This window comes from Neofelis nebulosa, chromosome 11 (genome assembly GCF_028018385.1).
Source record: "Neofelis nebulosa isolate mNeoNeb1 chromosome 11, mNeoNeb1.pri, whole genome shotgun sequence".
In the NCBI taxonomy this organism is placed as follows: domain Eukaryota; kingdom Metazoa; phylum Chordata; class Mammalia; order Carnivora; family Felidae; genus Neofelis; species Neofelis nebulosa.
The window spans coordinates 64,745,036-64,763,257 of NC_080792.1; the positions used below are offsets into that span (position 1 = coordinate 64,745,036).

The window sequence follows — 18,222 nt, forward strand, 5'->3', positions numbered from 1 at the left end:
GACTGCAACAACCCCGTGGGAAGTAAAAGTTGGAGCTGGTCTTCCTCAGATCTCCTGACAGATGCGCGCCCCCCTCATACCGCCCCGCCCCAGCCTAACCCCCGTAGCGCCCCCAAACTCAGATGAGTTGAGGAGAGTGTGGAAAGAACACGCCTGGACTCTTCCAGCCCTTGGCTTTCTGCATTTGATTCTCACCTAGTCTGTTTCCCGAGAAGGTAGAAGTGAAGGACAGGGAAGGAGGAGTGACCTGCCCACAGCGACCAGCTGCAGGAGAACACAGCAGCCAGTGACTAGTAGTGACTAGTAGCCGGTGACTCTTCCTCCCCCGTGGTGCGAGTCCACACCCCCACGGCCCCTCCTACAAGCTAGGGCCTTTCACGCTGCAGATAGGGAAACTGAGGCCCAGAGAGGGAGGGGATCTGCCCCTGGTACTCAGCAGGAAGCATGGAGGAGTGCTGCTCGCACTAAAAGTAATCAATACAGAAAAGCCAGCTGGCGACGACTCCCATGGGGGTCCGCGCCCCAACCTAAGCCAGCTGGCTCTGCTGGTCTTTACCCCTGCAGGAGCGGCACAGCCGCCCCTCCGACCCGGGCCGCCCCAGAAAATGCCTCTGCCTGTTATCCGGACCTGGGGTCCCAGCAATGGAGCGAGGGGCATCCCAGGGATTCGGCCTCCACACCCTCCGGGGACCCATTCAGTCTACCCGGTCCCGCTGGGTTGCCGAGATTTCCCCGACGCCGCCGCCGAGACCCGCTCTGGCCACGAGAGGGCGACAAAGCCCAGGCTGTGCAGGAGCCTGCACTGCGGAGCTCGGCCATCGCCGAGCACTCCCCTGTGGCTGGGAAACAAAGAGGCCTGTGTCAGTGCTCTCCCTGGTGCGGTGGCACTTCAGGGGAGGGAGCTGCCCCCACAAACCCTGGCCCTCCCAGGCCAGACGCCTCCCTCCTCCACCCACCCAGGGTGATTTCACTGCCTCTGTCCTGCTCACCCAGACTCAGACTGTGGCACACCAGGTGGGCCAGGTGGAAACTCTTGCCTGGTGGTGAGCCTCCCCTCCCTGCTCCATGAGGGGTAGGACAGGGGTGTCAGCTAGTGCCTTTCCCCGGGGACCAGGGCTCAAGCTGGACCCCAGGTCTCCTGGGCCTCTCATCCAGGGCTCAGGCCAGAAGGCCAGTCCATCACTGGAGGTGTGTGGTGGGAGGACAACTCCATCAGGCTGAGGTACCTAGCACCTGACTTAGGGCTGACTCTCTCTGGGCCTGCCTCTTAGCCTCTCTGAGCCTCCATTTCCTCCTCTGTCAGGTTTCTAGGAAGTGCTGCCGAGTGGGAGCAGCCTGTAGGCCCCCTTGGTTCAGGCCACTCAAAGGTCCCTCCTCCTTACAGTCTTTCCTCCTGTTCTTCCCACTTGGACTGACATCTCTGCCCCACACCAGAAGCCTCCCAAGGCAGCAGAGGTCAGGAGGCCTCTTGACCTTGGACACCAGGCTGCTAGGGTGACAGTGAGCCACCACCAAGCACAGCATGCTGCTATAAGCCTCTGTTTGCTTACCTGAAAAATGGGGACATCATAACAACTGACCTGCCCACCTCATAGGCATTGTATCTCAGGCCCTCATGTGTGTATGTTGACCCTCCCTGCACTGGGTATCCTAAGGGCCCTCTCTTGATCTCTACACTTGTCCCAGACAGACCTACACTTCGGTGTTTGAACACAGCAGGCTGCAGCCTCCTCGGGCATCCCCAGCAGGGGCAAGGTTCTGGGGTAGCTCCTGCAGGCCCTACCCCAAATCCTGCTTCACCCTCCTCCTCAGAGCTGGCATTCCCTCCAGTTCTGGGTCTTATTTCTCATTTAATAGTTCAAAAAAAGTAAGGAAGGAAGGAAAGAGGGAAGGGAGGGAGGAAGGAGAGAGAGAGAAAAAGAAAGAATGAAAGGAAGAAAGAAAAGGAAGAAGAAAGAAAGAGAAAAAGAGAAAGAAGGAAAGAAAGAAAGAAAGAAATGAAAGGAAGAAAGAAAAGGAAGGAAGAAAGAAAAGGAAGAAAGAAGAAAAAGAAAGAAAGAAAGAAAGAAAGAAAGAAAGAAAGAAAGAAAGAAAGAAAGAAAGAAAGAAAGAAAGAAAAGAAAGAGAAAGAAGGAAGAAGGAAGGAAGGGAAGAAAGAAAGGAAGGAACGAACGAACGAACAAACGAACTTAGGAAGGAAATAAGGAAGGAAAGGCTACAGCCAGCTGTCTCTCATGGCCACCTGTAAGGGTTAAATTGGACTGTAGGGCTAACGCTTAGCTTAAAAGGTAACAACTTTGTTCTGACACTGAAGGTCAAAAGATAACAACCTTGCTTTTACTCTTGTACGTCATACTTCATACTCTTGTGAATCAGGCTTTACCAATGAAGGAAACAAAACCTCAAAAAAGAGCATCAGAGACAAGGTCAAGGAGATCCACTGGTTGCAACTTAAGGGCAGAAAGTCTAAAATAATCACCTCATTCGATAACTGTTTCTGACTCATCTGGCAACTGTTTCTAACTCATCTGGGAACTGTTTCTCTGTTCTGTTCCCAGATAATGATAAAACGATGTGATCGGCTTTAAAAACTCTGTACCCCAGCTGTTCGAAGCCACACTCTTGTCAAGAGTGTTGGTCCCGATTGGTCGGCCTTGCCTCTCATTGTAATAAACTTTGTTGCAACTGTCACTGGTGCCCGTAGCATTCTGTTCCAGGAGTCGAGTGGATGCAACACACCCTTTGATATTTGAGGACTGAACAATGAGACTGATTGCGGCTAGGAAATCTGAAGCCATCTTAGTTAGAAGGAAAGAATGTCCTTGTGGCTGGCTGTTCTAAAAATATAGCTGTGCCCACATCTGGAGGGGAGGGATGGGAGGTGGGGGGTGGGGGGGTGGGGGTGGTGGTCAGGCTAGAGTCTGAAGAACCCATGCCTGAATTTCTTGGTGAAGAGATGACCCCTCCCATTAGGGTCCATGGAAGAGGGAGAGGGGAGGGCGCCAAAGTGCTCCAATCCCCTGTGGCCTGGCCACCTGCCACAGTGTGGGGATGTGGGAACTGAACAGGCAGCTCATCCCTTCCTGGGTCCACCCTTACCCCTTCACCTGAGCCCTCCCCCAACCTCAGCTGCGCAGAGGGGACATGCAGGGGCCTGGCTAATGCTTCTTTACCCACCGCTGCCTGACCTGGGACCAACACATCACCTAGCCACAGGCTTCCGACCCGGGCGGGGAGGGGAGGATTTTCTGTCTGGAGTTCATGATGTTGGGTGGTATTTGTCAGTTTTATGAATTTATTGTTTGAGTTCTCTAAGTAAATGTGCCCTTTTGTACTGAATCTTGCAATTTTAGCTTTGCATTTGTTTTGTTAAAGCCCCCTCCCCCCCCCCACCGCCCCCATAGCTCTTGTAAGCAAAGAGCAAGGAGGCAGGGAGTTCTGGTGGCGTAGACAGGGGGGGACAGACACGTGGCTCTTGTCCCTGCCTGCTGTTATGAGCATTCCCTCCCTGAGGCTGGGCCAGCACCTGTCACGGGGAGCACCTGCCCTGGATGTGTGTGAGCAGGGATGTTTGGCAGGGATATCGGTGGGGGCAAGCCAGGTGGGACGTGGCCAAACCGTAGCCCTTTGAGCCTCTACTTCCACCTCCCCAGAGCTCTGAGCCACTGGTCCTGGGCAGGGGCTCCCAAAGTGGCTGTAGAGTCGGGGTGTTTTTTGTTTTTGTTTTTGTTTTTTACCATGTCTTGAGGTTCTCCTGTCTCTGTGACCTGGCATCCCTGGCCCTGCCATTTGGCTGACTCTGCCAAGCAGATAATCTGCTTCCCCCAAAACACTGCCCACACGCTGAGCCTGAAAATAGCTGAGGCCAGGGGAAAGGAAGGCCCGGCCAGACGCTCTGGGACTCTGAATGGCTGGCCGGAGGTAGCTTTGACATTCCTGTAGTGGCCACAGAAGGAAGTGGGAATTAAGGGCAATTGCTGAGGATCAAGACAGCTGGGCACAAGCTCAGGCTGGCCTGGCAGCTGAGGCTGGGAAGGGCCCAGCTCATTCAGCCATTGAGGGTCAGAGACAGTGAAACTGAGGCCCAGGCAAAGAGCCAGGCACCCAAGCTGCCTGGGGGGGCATCACTGAAGGAGGAGAGTCTCATTATGGAGACACTTCCAGAAGCCCAGAGGCAGCAAAGAGCTTTTGCCTCCAAACTATGGCTGGAGAAGTGTCTGAGGCTGCACGACACTGGCTGGTTGGTGGCCCCTGCCACAGGCACCTGCAGGTGATGCCCCTCATTCCTTGTAGTGACAGCCCCCCGTGCCCCAACAATAGGGTGGGGGCAGCTCACCGCTTCCCCAGCAGCCCCTTCCATCACCCTTCCTGGTGGCCAGGCTAGCACCAGTACCTTAGTGTCTTGGTACCTCTCTAGCTGAGTGCCCTCAAGTAGGTTACTCAATCTCTCTGAGCATCTCTGAGTGAGTTACTTCACTCTGTAATAGTAATCTAGTTTGCAAGGTGGAGGTGCAATATTGTGATTTTTTTAAATCTAATCTCCTTTGAATTTTTTTTTAAAAATTTATCTATTTTGAGAGAGAGAGAGAGAGAGAGAGAGAATAAGCAGGGGAGGAGTAGAGAGGTGGGGGGTGGGACAGAGGATCCGAAGCAGGCTTTCTGCTGACAGCAGAGAGCCCCATGCAGGACTCGAACTCACGAACCGTGAGATCATGACCTGAGCCAAAGTCAGACACTTAACTGACTGAGCCACCCTGGTGCCCCAATATTTTTAATGTTTATTTATTTATTCAACGTTTTTTATTTATTTTTGGGACAGAGAGAGACAGAGCATGAACGGGGGAGGGGCAGAGAGAGAGGGAGACACAGAATCGGAAACAGGCTCCAGGCTCCGAGCCATCAGCCCAGAGCCTGACGCGGGGCTCGAACTCATGGACCGCGAGATCGTGACCTGGCTGAAGTCAGACGCTTAACCGACTGCGCCACCCAGGCGCCCCATGTTTATTTATTTATTGAGAGAGACAGACAGAGAGAAACAGAGATAGCATGAGCAGGGGAGGGTTAGAAAGAGAGATAAAGGGAGAGAGAGAATCCCAAGCAGGCTTTGTGCAGAGCCCGATGCAGGGCTCCATCTCACGATAGTGAGATCAGGACCTGAGCCTAAATCAAGAGTTGAATGCTTAGCCAGCTGAGCCACCCGGACACCTGTGATATTGTGGTTTATAAGAAATAGATTTGGTTATTCAGATGACCAAAATATATTTCTCAGGTATGGAAGACCAGCCCATTTCACAGACAGGGATGCAGAGGCCCGGGGGGGGCCGGTCTCAGTGCCAGCCCCAAGGCTGCAGATCCAGCCCTGGAGAGAAGGTTTCCACCTTCTTGAGGCTCAAAGATCACCAAGGACTTCTGGTGACTGGTGCCAGAGCAGACACCAGGGACAGAGAGCGTAGTGCAGCATGTCTGTGGGCATGAGGAGCACCATAGGTGCTGGGAGCACCAAGTTGGGTGGCCTGGACAGGGCTTCCCTGAGGCGGTCATGGCTCACAGCACCCCAAATTCAACCTGTCCCAAACCAGCGGGCGGTCTCCCTCAGAAACCTGGCTCTCCCCTGCATCTCACCCTTCTCCCAATCGCTAAGGCTTGTGGCTTCTACCTCCTTGACCCACTCACTCCGTCACATCCCCGCCACTGCCATCCTCCTCCACTCAGATGACTGCTTCTATTCCTGTCTCCTTCCTCCAGAGAGCTGTCATCCGATTGTAACCTCACCACCATGCTGAAAACTCTCTGAGGGCTCCTCATTGCCTTGGGACAAAGACCACAGCCTACACAGCCCTGCTAAGCCTCCAACTGCACACAGCTCCTCCTTGCCATGTTTTCTGCTTCTCTCTGCACCCCCACCATGGCACCTCAGGACCTTTGTACAGGCTGTTTCCCCTTGGGGCATGGCTAATGCTACTCATCCTCTGTCCCAGACCTCCTTGTCCCACCCCAGAGACCTGCTAATTCCTGGAGAGCCTGGAATCTGCTATCAAGCTCAGAGGACCAGGCCCAAGCCTGACACAGCCCACCTGGACAGTCTGTCATTCTTGCACTCCAGCCATGAGCAGCTGCTGCCAAGTAGGTTCTAGACTCAGTGCTAAAAATACTCCATGACCCAGACAGGAAGGGCCATCGGGGACACAGCTGTTCCTGGGAAGGGCTGGCTGGGGCTGTGATAGAGGCCTTCCCACTGCAGTTTGGGGTCCATGTTCTGGAAGTGGGTGGGAACTGAGCTCACAGACCCCGAGCAAAAGCCCCCAACAGAGGAGGCTCAGGGTCACTATGGGGAGGCCTTGTATTGTCAAAAGGAAAACACAGCTGCCTCCAACATGTACACAAACACCTTGTTTCTCATTCTTTGGGTTTGTTACCACAGGCAAGTGTTGGCTTTGGAATAAACTACATTTAAAAATTAGGTATATGGGGCCTTAGGTGAGCCTAGGTAGGTGAGCTCTGGTCCCCTCAGGGTGGGCTTCCTGGAGTAGGGAGCATTTCTACCACCTTCATCTAAGCTGGTAGGGAGGAAAATGAATGAATGGATGAACCAGAGATCTGAGGCAGTCCTTGGAAGAGAGAAGCCGAAGCCCAAATAAGAGGTGGCAGCAGCAGTGGTGGTGAGGTGTGTTGCAGAGATGAAAAGGGACTGGATGGGATGTCTGGGTGGCTCAGTCCGTTGGGCATCCAACCAGTTCAGGTCACAATCTCATGGTTTGTCAGTTCGAGCCCCACATCACGCTTGCTGCTATCAGCACAGAGCCTGCTTCAGATCCTCTGTCCCACCCCTCTTTGTCCCCTCTCCAGAAATAAACATTAAAAAAAGGCGGGGGGACTGGAGAATTCCATGGGAGCCTCAAGTTCCAAGTGGGCTGGGGAAGGTGGGGCTTGGATGACCCCAGGTTGCTGGATTGTCACTGGGGCTGATGATGGGGCCTCCTAGCATGTGAGGCCTGTAAGGAGGAAGGCAGTCTTGGTGGGCATGAAGGGGGTACTGTCCTGTTTGTGGGCACTAAGAGCCTAGACAGGAGATTTTGGGGTCCTCTGGGTGCCCCCAGATCTGGAGATGCTGGAGTTCCTTGCTCTGCAGCAGGCAGGGTTGCAAGGCCAGAGAGACAACTTGAGGAGCAGCGTTCACTGTCACCTTGCCCAGGGACCACAGGCCCTCCTTCAGCTACATCCTTTGCCCAGAAGAGAGGGTGGGCCCAGCTGGCCCTACTGCTTGGGACAGGAAGCTAAATAGACGTTGGCATCCAGCACACAGCCTGCCTACATCTTTAGGCCCCTGGGACCATGTGATGCTCAGGACTTCTCTCCAAAAATAACTGTCTGCAGGCACCTGAGTCAGAGGAGAAATGGGCCTGCCCTGGACCTGAGACTGGACAGGAAAAGTCTGGACTGGTGATGAAGGTCTGCCCCAGGCCCTGCTGTGCCTCCTACTGGGCCTCAGTTTCCCCAGGGTTCTGAGGAGGGAGCATCTGCAGTAAAGTCCAGCCACTGTTCCTGTGACTGTCCCTCCAGCTGGCAACCCCCACCTACCCTGGGCTCCCAGCGTCCCGGGGAATGTGCTTCTGGTCCCCAAACCAGGCGCCTGCCTTATCAGCCCCAATCAGAAGGGAGACAGACACCCCTCCCCTCCTCCACCCTCCGCTCCGCAATTGATAGCCCCTCCTATTAGCCTCGGCCTGACCCTGAGTGGAGGGCCCCTGCTAAGTGCCTGGAGGCAGGAACACCTCCCCTTCCCCATGCTGACATGAAACCTGACCTCCCTGGATGGCTCTTTTGTGCCTGGCAGGCGCCAGCCCTGGCATTTGAGGTCCTGCATTCCCACCAGCTGCCACACCTCCCCCCTAACCCTCCACCAGGTTGGAATCTACTCTGCTGGGCCCACCGCAGACCAGACGTGACCTTGGCCTGTTTTGCTGGAAAATGGAGGCTGCCCAAGGGGGGCTGTTCCCACCACCAACCTCTCAGCACCTTGGTCCAATTCCTGCTGTATCAGGCCAGACCTATTCTCACCCCTAAGCCAAATGCATATCCCCCTTCGGTGCTCCCAGCCTCTCCCTCCCCTCCCAGCAGCTCCACTAGGGAGCTAGTAGCTACTAACTACTCACTAAGGAATCCCTCTGAGCGCCCTCATTTTCTTGGGATCCACCTGAAATAACTTTATCAACTGGTTATCCCCCTTTCCAGTCTCCTCTGGGGGACCTCAGGGCCCTGTCCAGGGCATTCCTCATCTTCCACACTTACGTCCACACCTGAGCTCCCATATTGGTAAGGGCACATCTGTCTGGGCACCTTCCTCTCCCTCCTACCTTCTATTATCCTGATTACAGAGACATTGGCAGGGCTGCAACCCACTGTCTGTTCCCAGGCCATGTCTCTGTGAGCTTCTGTCTTGCTCCTGATGCCCTTTTCTGGCTCAACTCCTGGAAGCCCCCTCCCAGCCTCCCCTGGCCTCCCTGACCAGGTCTGCCTTCTCTGATTGTTAAAGGCTGAGCTGCCCAGGCCTCGCCTCTTCTCTTCTCCATTTAGCCTTGCCCCTTGGACGCTTTACGCAGGCCCAAAGCTACAAATGCCACAGGTCTACGGTTGACTGGCATCCACAATTGGACTGCCTGCCCAACCTCTTCCCGAACACCATACTTGGATTTCTCCAGGCAGATATCACACAAATACCCTAAACTCAACAAGGCCAGAACAGTACTCCATCTGCCTGCCTTTTCCCCAAGTGTTCTTCATATCTGTAAAGGCCACCACCATCCATCTGCCCGGTGGCACAGACCTCTAAACCACCGTTGATTCCTCCCTCACAGCTCTGTCCAATCCGTGGACAAAACCACCTCTCACCCCAACCCCACACTCCAGGCTCCATGCTGCCCAAGCCACTACTGTGCCTTGCAGCCTCCCCCTGCTCACAGATTCCTCTGACAGTCTGTTGTGCTTGCAGAAGCCACAGGGACCTTTTTAAAGTGACAATCAAGTGTCACTTCCTCACAGAGACTTCCCCGGCTTACTGCCCGACCCTCCACTCTTGGCGTTATTTGCGTCATTTCCTGGTCCTGTGAACACTAGCTCTCATATTCGCACAGGTCTATGCCTGCCTGTCTTCTCGGCTACACCATAAGGGATAGCATCCTTTATTGGCTGCTGTATCTCCTGAATTCAGAAAAGCACCTGGCACATAGTCGGTGTTCAGTAAACAGTTGACTTAATTAGTGCATAAACGGAGTTTCTCTTTTCCATCAAAATGATGAGGCCCTCTCCAGCTTGTCCACTCGTTCTGGCCCGCGTGGGCACCCTAGCGTCCCTGGGGGAGACCTCCCACAGGAGTCGGCGTGGGGTCCAATGGACTGAGGCGGGGTCGGAGAGTGGACGTGGTGCTGAGCACCTCCTTTGTTGTAGGCTAGGTGGCACTGTCTCTGGCTCTCAATGGGGGAGAGAGACAGGACCGAGTCTCCCCCAGCCCTAGGTGTACTCACAGAGCCCGGGGACCAGACACGTATTAATCCCGGCTTGCCCACGCTCCAGCGTGACCCCGCCCCTTCCGGTCTCGCTGTTTCTTGGTCCTGTCTTTTTGCCACTCGCGGAGTAATTTCAGTCCCGCCCCCAATACGTCCTTGCTATTGGTTCTCCTTAGATTGACGCCAAGCGACCAGTTCCTCATTGGCTACACGTTCTCCCGCGCCGCCACTACAGCCACCACAACAACCGCCACGTGCTCAACCGTGGGGCCTGCTCATTGGTCCCGAGTTCCGACCCGCCCACTCTCCTATCCCGCCCTCGTCTTCCAGCTTCCTCCTCCTATTGGTTACTGGGCCCAGGGACCCGCCCCCTACTCTGGGCGCACTGCGCTCCCCGACATGGATTGGCCAAAGTCGGGGAGTGAGGCGGGATTGGGAGGCGGGTTAAAGAGCGCGCAGCAGGTTGGGCCACGAGTGTCAAAGAAGGTTCAATGGCGTGGCAGGGACTGGCGGCCGAGTTCCTGCAGGTGCCAGCGGTGACGCGGACCTACACCGCGGCCTGTGTCCTTACCACCGCTGCTGTGGTAAGCTGGCCGGGCGGGTGGGATCGGTTCCCTGGCTGCAGCCCGGGAGGGGTGTAGCCATGGTTACCGCTAGATTCCCCGGGGTCGCACCTGACGCGCCCCTGGTTCCGCAGCAACTGGAGCTCCTCAGCCCCTTCCAGCTCTATTTCAACCCGCACCTCGTGTTCCGGAAGTTTCAGGTGAGGCCACCCGCCCCTTGCACCTGACAGCTGGGCCCTGCCTGCCCCGCGCCTGACCGCCCACCTACCCCCTATCCCCGTAGGTCTGGAGGCTCGTCACCAACTTCCTCTTCTTTGGGCCCCTGGGATTCAGCTTCTTCTTCAACATGCTCTTCGTGTATCCTGCGCCGAGCGGACGTAGGCGTAGGGTGGTGGGCGGCCCGCCAGGCTGGGGAGCGGCCCAGCGGGGCTGGGGGAGGCCCGGAATGGTCAGGAGCAGGGAAACCAAGGCTCCTCCCGGTGGCATTTCCTTTACGGACGCCGCAGGTTTCGCTACTGCCGCATGCTGGAGGAGGGCTCCTTCCGTGGCCGCACGGCCGACTTCGTCTTCATGTTTCTCTTCGGGGGCGTCCTCATGACCGTATCCTTCCCAGGCTCTGAAACCTTAGGCGCTGCGCCTCTGGGTCCAGCCTGTGTAGGCCCTGGGGCCCGACATGAGCGCCTGGGCCCGAGGGGGACAGAGTCGTTCACTCCAGTTTAGGGTGAATCTAGCGTACATCATCTGCTCAGCTCCGGACTACTAGCTCTTCAGTGCTGTACGCAAAGTATCACAGGGTGATGTGGAGAGCCAGGTAGGGTGCTTGGGGGCTGAGCCCCGAATGCCAGTAGCCAGAAGAAACTGGGGCAATGAAGGGCAGTGTTTGGAGGCTGGGGCCAGGTGAAGCAAAGCAGATCACGTTGGCCTGAAGGCCAGAGTGTGGCTTTGATTGAAGGGTCCATCACTAGAAGTGAGGAGGGAAGGAAAACTGGGGAGGAGTCCAGGGGTTTAGGCAGTCAGAGGGGTCCTGGGCAGGGTCTCTGAGGCCCGCACGAGAAGAAGGCCTCCCAGCACCTTGACTCTGGCTCAGCTGCTGGGGCTCCTGGGCAGCCTGTTCTTCTTGGGCCAGGCCCTCACTGTCATGCTGGTGTATGTCTGGAGCCGCCGCAACCCCCGAGTGAGGGTCAACTTCTTTGGCCTCCTCACCTTCCAGGCACCATTCCTGCCCTGGGCACTCATGGGTTTCTCACTGCTGCTGGGCAACTCAATCCTTGTCGACCTGCTGGGTGAGCCTGCCTGCGCATCAGCCCCAACCCCCCAGAAACAGGCTGTCTGGTACCTGATGACCTTTGGGAGGGCTCCCAGGCTGGTTGCTGTGCCAGAGCACAGCACCCACCTGGAATGGACCTCTCACCTGTCCTCCCACTCCCACTTCCTGCCCTGCCAGCTCCTCTGTTCTTCTGGCCCCTTGAATAAGCCAGCCAGATACCTGCTTCACATCTTTAGGCCTGATGTACTGATGCTTGTGGGGGTCCTGACCAGGGTGGGGTTGGGTAAGTCAAGATTCCAACCTTCGCTCCTGTTCCTCCCATGTTCTCAGCCCATCCCCTCTCCAAGTCTTGCCCACTTCTGGGCCAGGTAAGCCAATCCTTCAGGGTCAACCCTGGCCCCACCCTGGGCTGGCAGTCTGTGCAAGATGTTGTGTACTCGTGTTCTGGGGCCTGAGGTTACTTGGCCTGGCTGGCCTCCAGAGCTGTGCGTGGAGTCAGGGAGCAGGTTGTGCTGGCTCCAGACTCGGGACTGTGGAGGGTGGCCTCAGCAGTCCTTTGCTCTCCTACAGGGATTGGTGTGGGCCACATTTACTACTTCCTAGAGGATGTTTTCCCCAACCAGCCTGGAGGCAAGAGGTTGCTGCTGACCCCCAATTTCCTGTAAGTGCTAGAGATGACAGTTATCCCCCTACACTCCCTCGAGATGGCTCCTGACCCCACTGGGGACCCCTGCTGGCCTCAGCTCAGTGTGGGCCCCTCCCTACAGGAAGCTGCTACTGGATGCCCGAGAGGAGGACCCCAATTACCTGCCCCTCCCGGAGGAGCAGCCAGGACCCCTGCAGCAATGACCCTACCCAGGGCCAGGGCCAGCCCAAGAAGCCCGTTTTCCTGGTCTCTGACAGACCTCCCTCCCACCCCTAACTCCCGCTTTCAGGAGAGCAACCTGTCCTGCAGACTGGGCCTGTGCCCAGGGCCCACCCAAATAAACAGGATGACCTGCACCTCTTCGTCCACAGCACTGGCTCCCTGCCTCAGCTGGCCACACCTTTCCATGCTGTTGGCCCTGATGTAGAGCCACTAAGCCTGGCCTGCCCTCTCAGACCAGAAGGGAGGCCCAGAGTGGGTCAAGAACCTGCCCATAGTTGCCTAGCAGCAGTGAACTAGCAGATGGCACACTCCGGGTTTTCACTCTAGCTTTGCCAGTGCCTTGCTGGAGCCTTGGGCAAATCCCACCTGCACCAGATCTCTGCTCCCTGCCAGGCAGCAAGGGAGCTGGTCAGATCTCACTGGCTGGGGCCAGGACTGGGATGTCCCTGTTGTGCCAAGCCCAGTCTGTAGGGGCTCCTGCCCATGGTGCCCTCAGGCTGATGCCTCACTGTCCCTCATCAGCAACCAAGTGGACCTTTGCCCACTTTCCAGCTGAGCAGTTAATGGACTTGCCCAAGGCTCCATGAGGTCAGGTGCAGAGGAGGGCCAGGACTGGGTCCTCTGCCCTTTCTGCAACCCCAAAGCTTTGAGAAATTTTCACCATAGCAGAGCCTTGCAACGTTCTCTCCCTGATGTTTTTAGCTAAGGACCATGGAAACCTTATCTGATCACACAGCTCACTTTTCTCTTTGATAAAGCAGCCATCAGGCAACCTGGCCAACTTTCCTCATCACTCTAGACCAGTCCAAATTACAATTTATTCCTGGATGATTGGCAGCAATAGGGGCTCCTCCAGCCATAGGTCGTCATGTTCATGGGTGACACAAATATTCACCATGGGAGTCTAACCTTAATTTGGTAATGAAATCTTGCGGAGTAGCAGTGTAGCAGCATGGGCTGGCAATGCTCGGAGTGAGGGCTCAGCCCCTGGGCTGCCCTCTAGTTGTAGGGCCTCATGGACCAAGCAAACCCTTTAGCAATGGAGCCCACTTATTTCCAAGGCCAGTGGAGCCTGGGCCTGGAATCCTGCTCTTTGTTCAAGGCCTTCCAGTGAAGCCCAGGTGTCCCCTTGCTGTGGGGCTCCAGCAAGTTCCACTCCTGGATGAAGGGCAGGGGGCTTGAGTACAAACTCCCCGGGAGCCAGGAGCCGTCACATCCCAGGACATGATCACAGGACCCCAAGTCCAGAGGGCTAGGCGCATCTACCCCTACATCCTGGCAGTCAAGACCTCAATTCCTACTCAGAGCTCTGCCCTTGCCCAGTGTGGGGGTAAAGTTGGGAGCCAGGTGCCATCACACTCCTGCCATGCTGCTGGAGGGCAGAGTAGCCCTGACATGGCAGGGAAGACCTGCCAGCAAGTGAAGGAGGCAGCCCAGTGCTTAGATCTGGGTCCGTTACCTTCGTTAAGAATGTAGCTGTGCACCCAAGTCATCAAGCAGCACTCGCTCAGTGAGGAGACCCACATATGCCACCCTCATGGAGCCCACGTCCCTTCAGTAGAGTGAGGACACTTCCACATTAGACAAGAATGCAGAGGGGACACACAGCTCACTGGAGGCGGATCTGAGAAGAGGCCCAGAGCTTGCCTCCTTCTGAACACACAGCACCCACGGCCAGCACTGGGCAGGCATGCTGCTCCATGTGCCTTACTTCTCATAACCGACCTGGGAGAGAGGAGCTGGCCTGGGTGGAGTCACCAGCTGGGGGCAGAGCTGGGCCCCAACCACCTGTTGCACATGCACCGCTGCAAGGTGTGGCAAGAGCATTGCACGCCCGCTGGAGCCTGAACAGCCAGGCATGGGCCCTTGGGCACCCAAGCTGGTAATGCCCCTGCAGCAACCACAAAAGACGGGGCTGCTGTAAGGGACTCCAGAGAAGCAATGCTCCTGGCCAGGGGTGGCACAATAGCCCAGACGTGCAGAGCCCAAGGATGGCAGGAAAGCCTGTAGCTCCTTCACAAGGCCAAGCAAAGGGGGTGGGGTGGGGCCGTCACTGAAAGGTAAGTGGGCCCCCCTACCCTGAGCCTCATGACCTCACTTGTCATGTCCATCAGCTGGAGGGCCTGAGGAAAAGCAAGACTGTGCTATGGTTGGCCTTGGATAGAAACTTAGCCCCAACCTGCCCACCTGGGACTCTGAGGCAGAGAAGGCTGAGAGGCCTGGCATGCCAGCCTTGGTCCCACACCACCCCAGCCAAGTCCTGCTCCTCGTCCCCTTTCTTATTTTTATGCTACCACCTTGAAAAAATGGAACATGACCTGTTGTCTTTTATTTAAAAAGTGTTGCTAGCCCTGCCTGGGGCTCCTATACAAAAACAAAACATAACCCAAAACGAGGCCTCTTTCCAACCAGAGACTTGGATGGGGACTGGGCTCAACAAATGGAATGTGCCCAGGGGAGGGTGACCAGAAGCCCTCCCCACACCCCATGTTCCTCAGGATGGCCCCGGCCTGCCCCTTTGCCTCCCTCCTTGCCAGAAGATGAAGGAGAGGCGGTCCGATCTTCTCAATGCTCCGTGGGAGCCATGCGCAGACGGGCTGGTTACCAAGCTGGGGCAGTGTTGGCAAGACGCCTCATACGCCTGCAGGAGGAGAGGAGGTGATGACCCGGAGCCAGCTTCCAGCCCTGGGTGGCTGCCCTCCCCTAGGGATCTCTAGCACAGCCAAGGGAGCGGGGACGGAAACAGGATACAAAAGGTGGGATCCCCAGCCCCTCCCTCGGCCAGAGCCTGTTCACTGCTTGACGCCTTAACAATGCCCTCTCTCCTGCCTGCTCATGTCTTGCCTATGTCTCCAGGGTTCTAGACACATAGGTCTGGGCTGTGGTCAGATCCAACCTGAGGGCTTAACTTTTGTTCCCTGAAGGAAAACCCACCTGGGGTCTAGATAGATTGGGACTCATCACCCAGGGCCTGCCTCTGGCCATGCAGGTACCTTCTCAGAACCAGGGTCCCTCCCCTGCCTGCAAGACAGTGGCTGTGTGCAGAGCATGCTGCCAGGGGCCTAAAGGGGGAGGGGTACCTTGTGTTCCTGTCCTGGTCTCGGATCTTCTTTTCCATCTCAGCGTCTGTCAGAGTCTCCAGAAGTGGGCACCATTGGTCAGCATCGCCTGTGTTCCGGATGGCAATCTCCACCGTGGGTAGGGGGTTTTCACTGTGGGCCGGGGGTGAGGAATGGGGGTTGTGACTGTGAGCAGTTGTTGCTGTGAGCAGCAACCAGAAAGGCCCCCAGAGACCAGTGTCCACCCCCCTGCCAGAACACCGGAGCCAGGGCATAGCAAGGAAGGCCCAAGCCTTTCCTGCTTCCTCTTCTGTCTCCTCCCTGCTGGGCCATTTCATGCCCAGCTCCTCAGAACAAGAGTGGTGTGGTCAACACCCACCATCCGAACCTCAAGGCAGAATCACTGGAGACGCCAGGTCCCCCATAACAATAGCTTCTCTTCAAAGCACACTCAAACAGGCCCTTTGCTGTCGCCTAGGTGTCTCTGGTCTGTAAAGGAGTGGGGGTTCCCTGCAGAGGTGGTTCTGTATGACAGTATTGCTGGGAAGGTAGGGGAGGGCAGTCTGCCCCGCTCAGTGCCCGGGGCTTGGATCCACCGGCCTTGATGCCTCATCAATGAAGGCCACTTGGGCCAGCCTGCTCCTGAATATTCCATACATTTGCCCCTCAGTGCACTTTACTGACCCAACTAAATCCAGATAGCTGGGCCTGGAACCCTTGTCCCCTGACCACTACACTCCATGGCCCCTCAGTGACCACCCCAAAGGCCACCTATGCACCTATGCACCCTCTTGCCAAGGACACACAGCAGTAGGGGTGAGGGAGACACACGCAGAAGCACAAGAGAAGGGAGGACACAGCTGAGGTGCTGCCTCTCTGGGCCTTGATTTCCAAGCCTGTGACAGGAGGCTGAAGAGGCAAGGATGCTTCAGAGCTGACCGCTCAAACTCCTGGCCCAGGAGATAAGTCTCAGACTGTGGCCCTAACAGTGAATCTCTTCCACCCCCTTCCCCTTCCTCACCAGGCCCTTTCTCTCTCCTCCAGCCGGGCGGCCTGCACCTGTCTCTTGAGGCCCAGCACCCCCAAAAGGCTGGCCCTGCTCCACTGCAGCCCTATCAAGTGTCTGCCCACCTCAGCCTGGAGCCCTGCACAGCACAGTTCCCTCTGAGAAGACTGAAGGCAGGCAGGGCCCAGGGGAGGCAGGGAAGGACACTGACAGAATAAAAGTGGATGGACCCCTGATCTGTGGCCTTGCTTCTGGTACCTCATTTGGAAAATAGGAACAATTACAGGGCTGTGAGAGCTCTTCAGAGGATTACTATTATTTAAAACAGCCAACATAAGGGGCGCCTGGGTGGCGCAGTCGGTTAAGCGTCCGACTTCAGCCAGGTCACGATCTCGCGGTCCGTGAGTTCGAGCCCCGCGTCGGGCTCCGGGCTGATGGCTCGGAGCCTGGAGCCTGTTTCCGATTCTGTGTCTCCCTCTCTCTCTGCCCCTCCCCCGTTCATGCTCTGTCTCTCTCTGTCCCAAAAATAAATAAAAAACATTGAAAAAAAAAATTTAAAAAAAAAAAAAATAAATAAAACAGCCAACATATGTCCACTGAGGGGGCTCCCTAGGTGCCAGGAGCCTTGTCACGCAGTCTCCCTGGAACTTGTGCCCAAGGTTGTGTGAGTGGCCAGCTAGAGAGGGATGTCCACCCAGGCCTGACAAGAGGCTGTGCCCCTCACACTGCCAGCTGGCACACAGCAGCTGAGGGCCTGTTCTGGCTTCCCTTGTGTGCTAGTGTCCTCATCCTGATTCTCAAGGACCGGGAGCAGACAGGGCCCAGCCTGGTGTATGCACTAAGGCTGTCACCACAACCCAGAACTGCCCCTGGCTCCCCTGCAGAAACAGGGCTCACTTCTTCCTGCTGAGCTAGGTCCCGAAAGCCCAAGCTTGTGCTGGTGACTCAGAGGCTAGTGACAAGAGCAGCACCAGCCCCCACCCATGGTACCCTGGGGCCAACCCTCCTCAGCAGCTCCTGAGAGCTCTTCTCCAGCCAGTGTGGTGGTTTGGCAATCCTGAACCACCCAGCCACAGACCCAAACATCATTCCTCACCTCACCATTCCGCATTCCCAGCCACCTTCCTTGGGAGGGCAGACATGAAAGGCGCCAAGCCCACGCTGAGGGAAGCAAATCATGTTTTCCTCTTAATTTAAACAAGGGCTTGTGAGTAGGTCCTGGAGGCCCCTTTGTTTACCTTCCCTTGGCTCTGGGAAGATTCCACTCCAGTGGGTTTGTCCTAAAATAAGAACTGCTCAATCCAACCATGTAAGAATGGGCCGAGAGCCAGCAGGGCTCTCGGGTTTGGGACAAACACACACGCAGGGGTCACCTTGCCTCCCCCTCCTTTGACGGGATTCTGCATCATGGACTTCAAGGCTCCCTGTGATCCCAGATGTTCCTACCACCCTGCAGAGTCCAGGTGGGGACACAGAGCCTAGGCAGGGGAGGGCTGTGGCAGAGATGTCCGAGGGCCCAGGGCCATAGCTTGTAGGGTATCTCAGTATGGGCTCACTTTTATGCCCTCACATGATACAAAATGCCAGCCAAGAACCACTGCTCTACCCACTTTACAAATGAGAAGGACAGAGCCTTCAAGGGAAATGACCTACCCGCCCATGGCCACTCCACTGGGAGGAGGGGGAGAGAGAACTCAACAGCACCCTCCTCTTTATGGCTAACTGGCTTTTGACAAGGGTACCAAAGTCCATACAATGGGGAAAGACCAGTCTTTCCAACAAATGGGCACTGGGACAAGATGACCTTGGATTAGGCAGAGGTTCTGTAGGTATCATATTAAAAAGCACAGGCAAGGGGTGCCTGGCTGGCTCAGTCGGGACAGCATAGGACTCTTGATGTCAGGGTTGTTGAGTTCGAGCCCCACCCTGGGTGTAGAGATGACTTAAAAATAAAAT

At 56.2% G+C, this 18,222-nt stretch overlaps 3 protein-coding genes across 7 annotated transcripts in view; 2 read left to right on the forward strand and 1 right to left on the reverse strand.

Annotated features, from left to right (window-relative positions):
* CHCHD10 (coiled-coil-helix-coiled-coil-helix domain containing 10) overlaps positions 1–18,222 on the forward strand; it is a 93,890-nt gene that overhangs the window by 28,191 nt on the left and 47,477 nt on the right. The window lies entirely within an intron of this gene.
* Positions 9,928–16,502, forward strand: DERL3 (derlin 3). Of its 4 annotated transcripts, XM_058692837.1 has the most exons (9): positions 9,936–10,087; positions 10,201–10,266; positions 10,350–10,423; positions 10,573–10,666; positions 11,154–11,349; positions 11,904–11,994; positions 12,101–14,859; positions 15,126–15,399; positions 16,305–16,502. In XM_058692837.1, the coding sequence occupies exons 1-7, from the start codon at positions 9,995–9,997 to the stop codon at positions 12,180–12,182; spliced, it is 696 nt and encodes a 231-aa protein (XP_058548820.1). In that variant the 5' UTR covers positions 9,936–9,994; the 3' UTR covers positions 12,183–14,859; positions 15,126–15,399; positions 16,305–16,502. The 4 variants fall into 4 exon arrangements, with proteins under 4 accessions (XP_058548819.1, XP_058548820.1, XP_058548821.1 ...); XM_058692838.1 differs by lacking the exon at positions 15,126–15,399 and having other exon boundaries at positions 12,101–14,957; XM_058692839.1 differs by lacking the exon at positions 15,126–15,399.
* Positions 14,509–18,222, reverse strand: part of SMARCB1 (SWI/SNF related, matrix associated, actin dependent regulator of chromatin, subfamily b, member 1) — a 35,606-nt gene continuing 31,892 nt past the window's right edge. For both annotated transcript variants that reach the window (XM_058692835.1, XM_058692834.1), the window contains exons 8-9: positions 15,282–15,413; positions 14,509–14,842 (exon numbers count right to left, since the gene is read on the reverse strand). In XM_058692835.1, coding sequence (XP_058548818.1) covers positions 14,803–14,842; positions 15,282–15,413 — 172 coding nt within the window. In that variant the 3' untranslated portion in view covers positions 14,509–14,802. The remainder of the gene's footprint in view (positions 14,843–15,281; positions 15,414–18,222) is intronic.

Excerpts from the sequence above, each read along its gene's own strand:
- DERL3 (XM_058692836.1), top strand. The coding sequence starts at position 9,995 with ATGGCGTGGCAGGGACTGGCGGCCGAGTTCCTGCAGGTGCCAGCGGTG. Across the intron at positions 10,267-10,349 it reads TCGTGTTCCGGAAGTTTCAG|GTCTGGAGGCTCGTCACCAA; the intron begins GTGAGGCCACCC and ends CTATCCCCGTAG. Across the intron at positions 11,995-16,304 it reads CTGCTGACCCCCAATTTCCT|CCGGGCGGCCTGCACCTGTC; the intron begins GTAAGTGCTAGA and ends TCTCTCCTCCAG.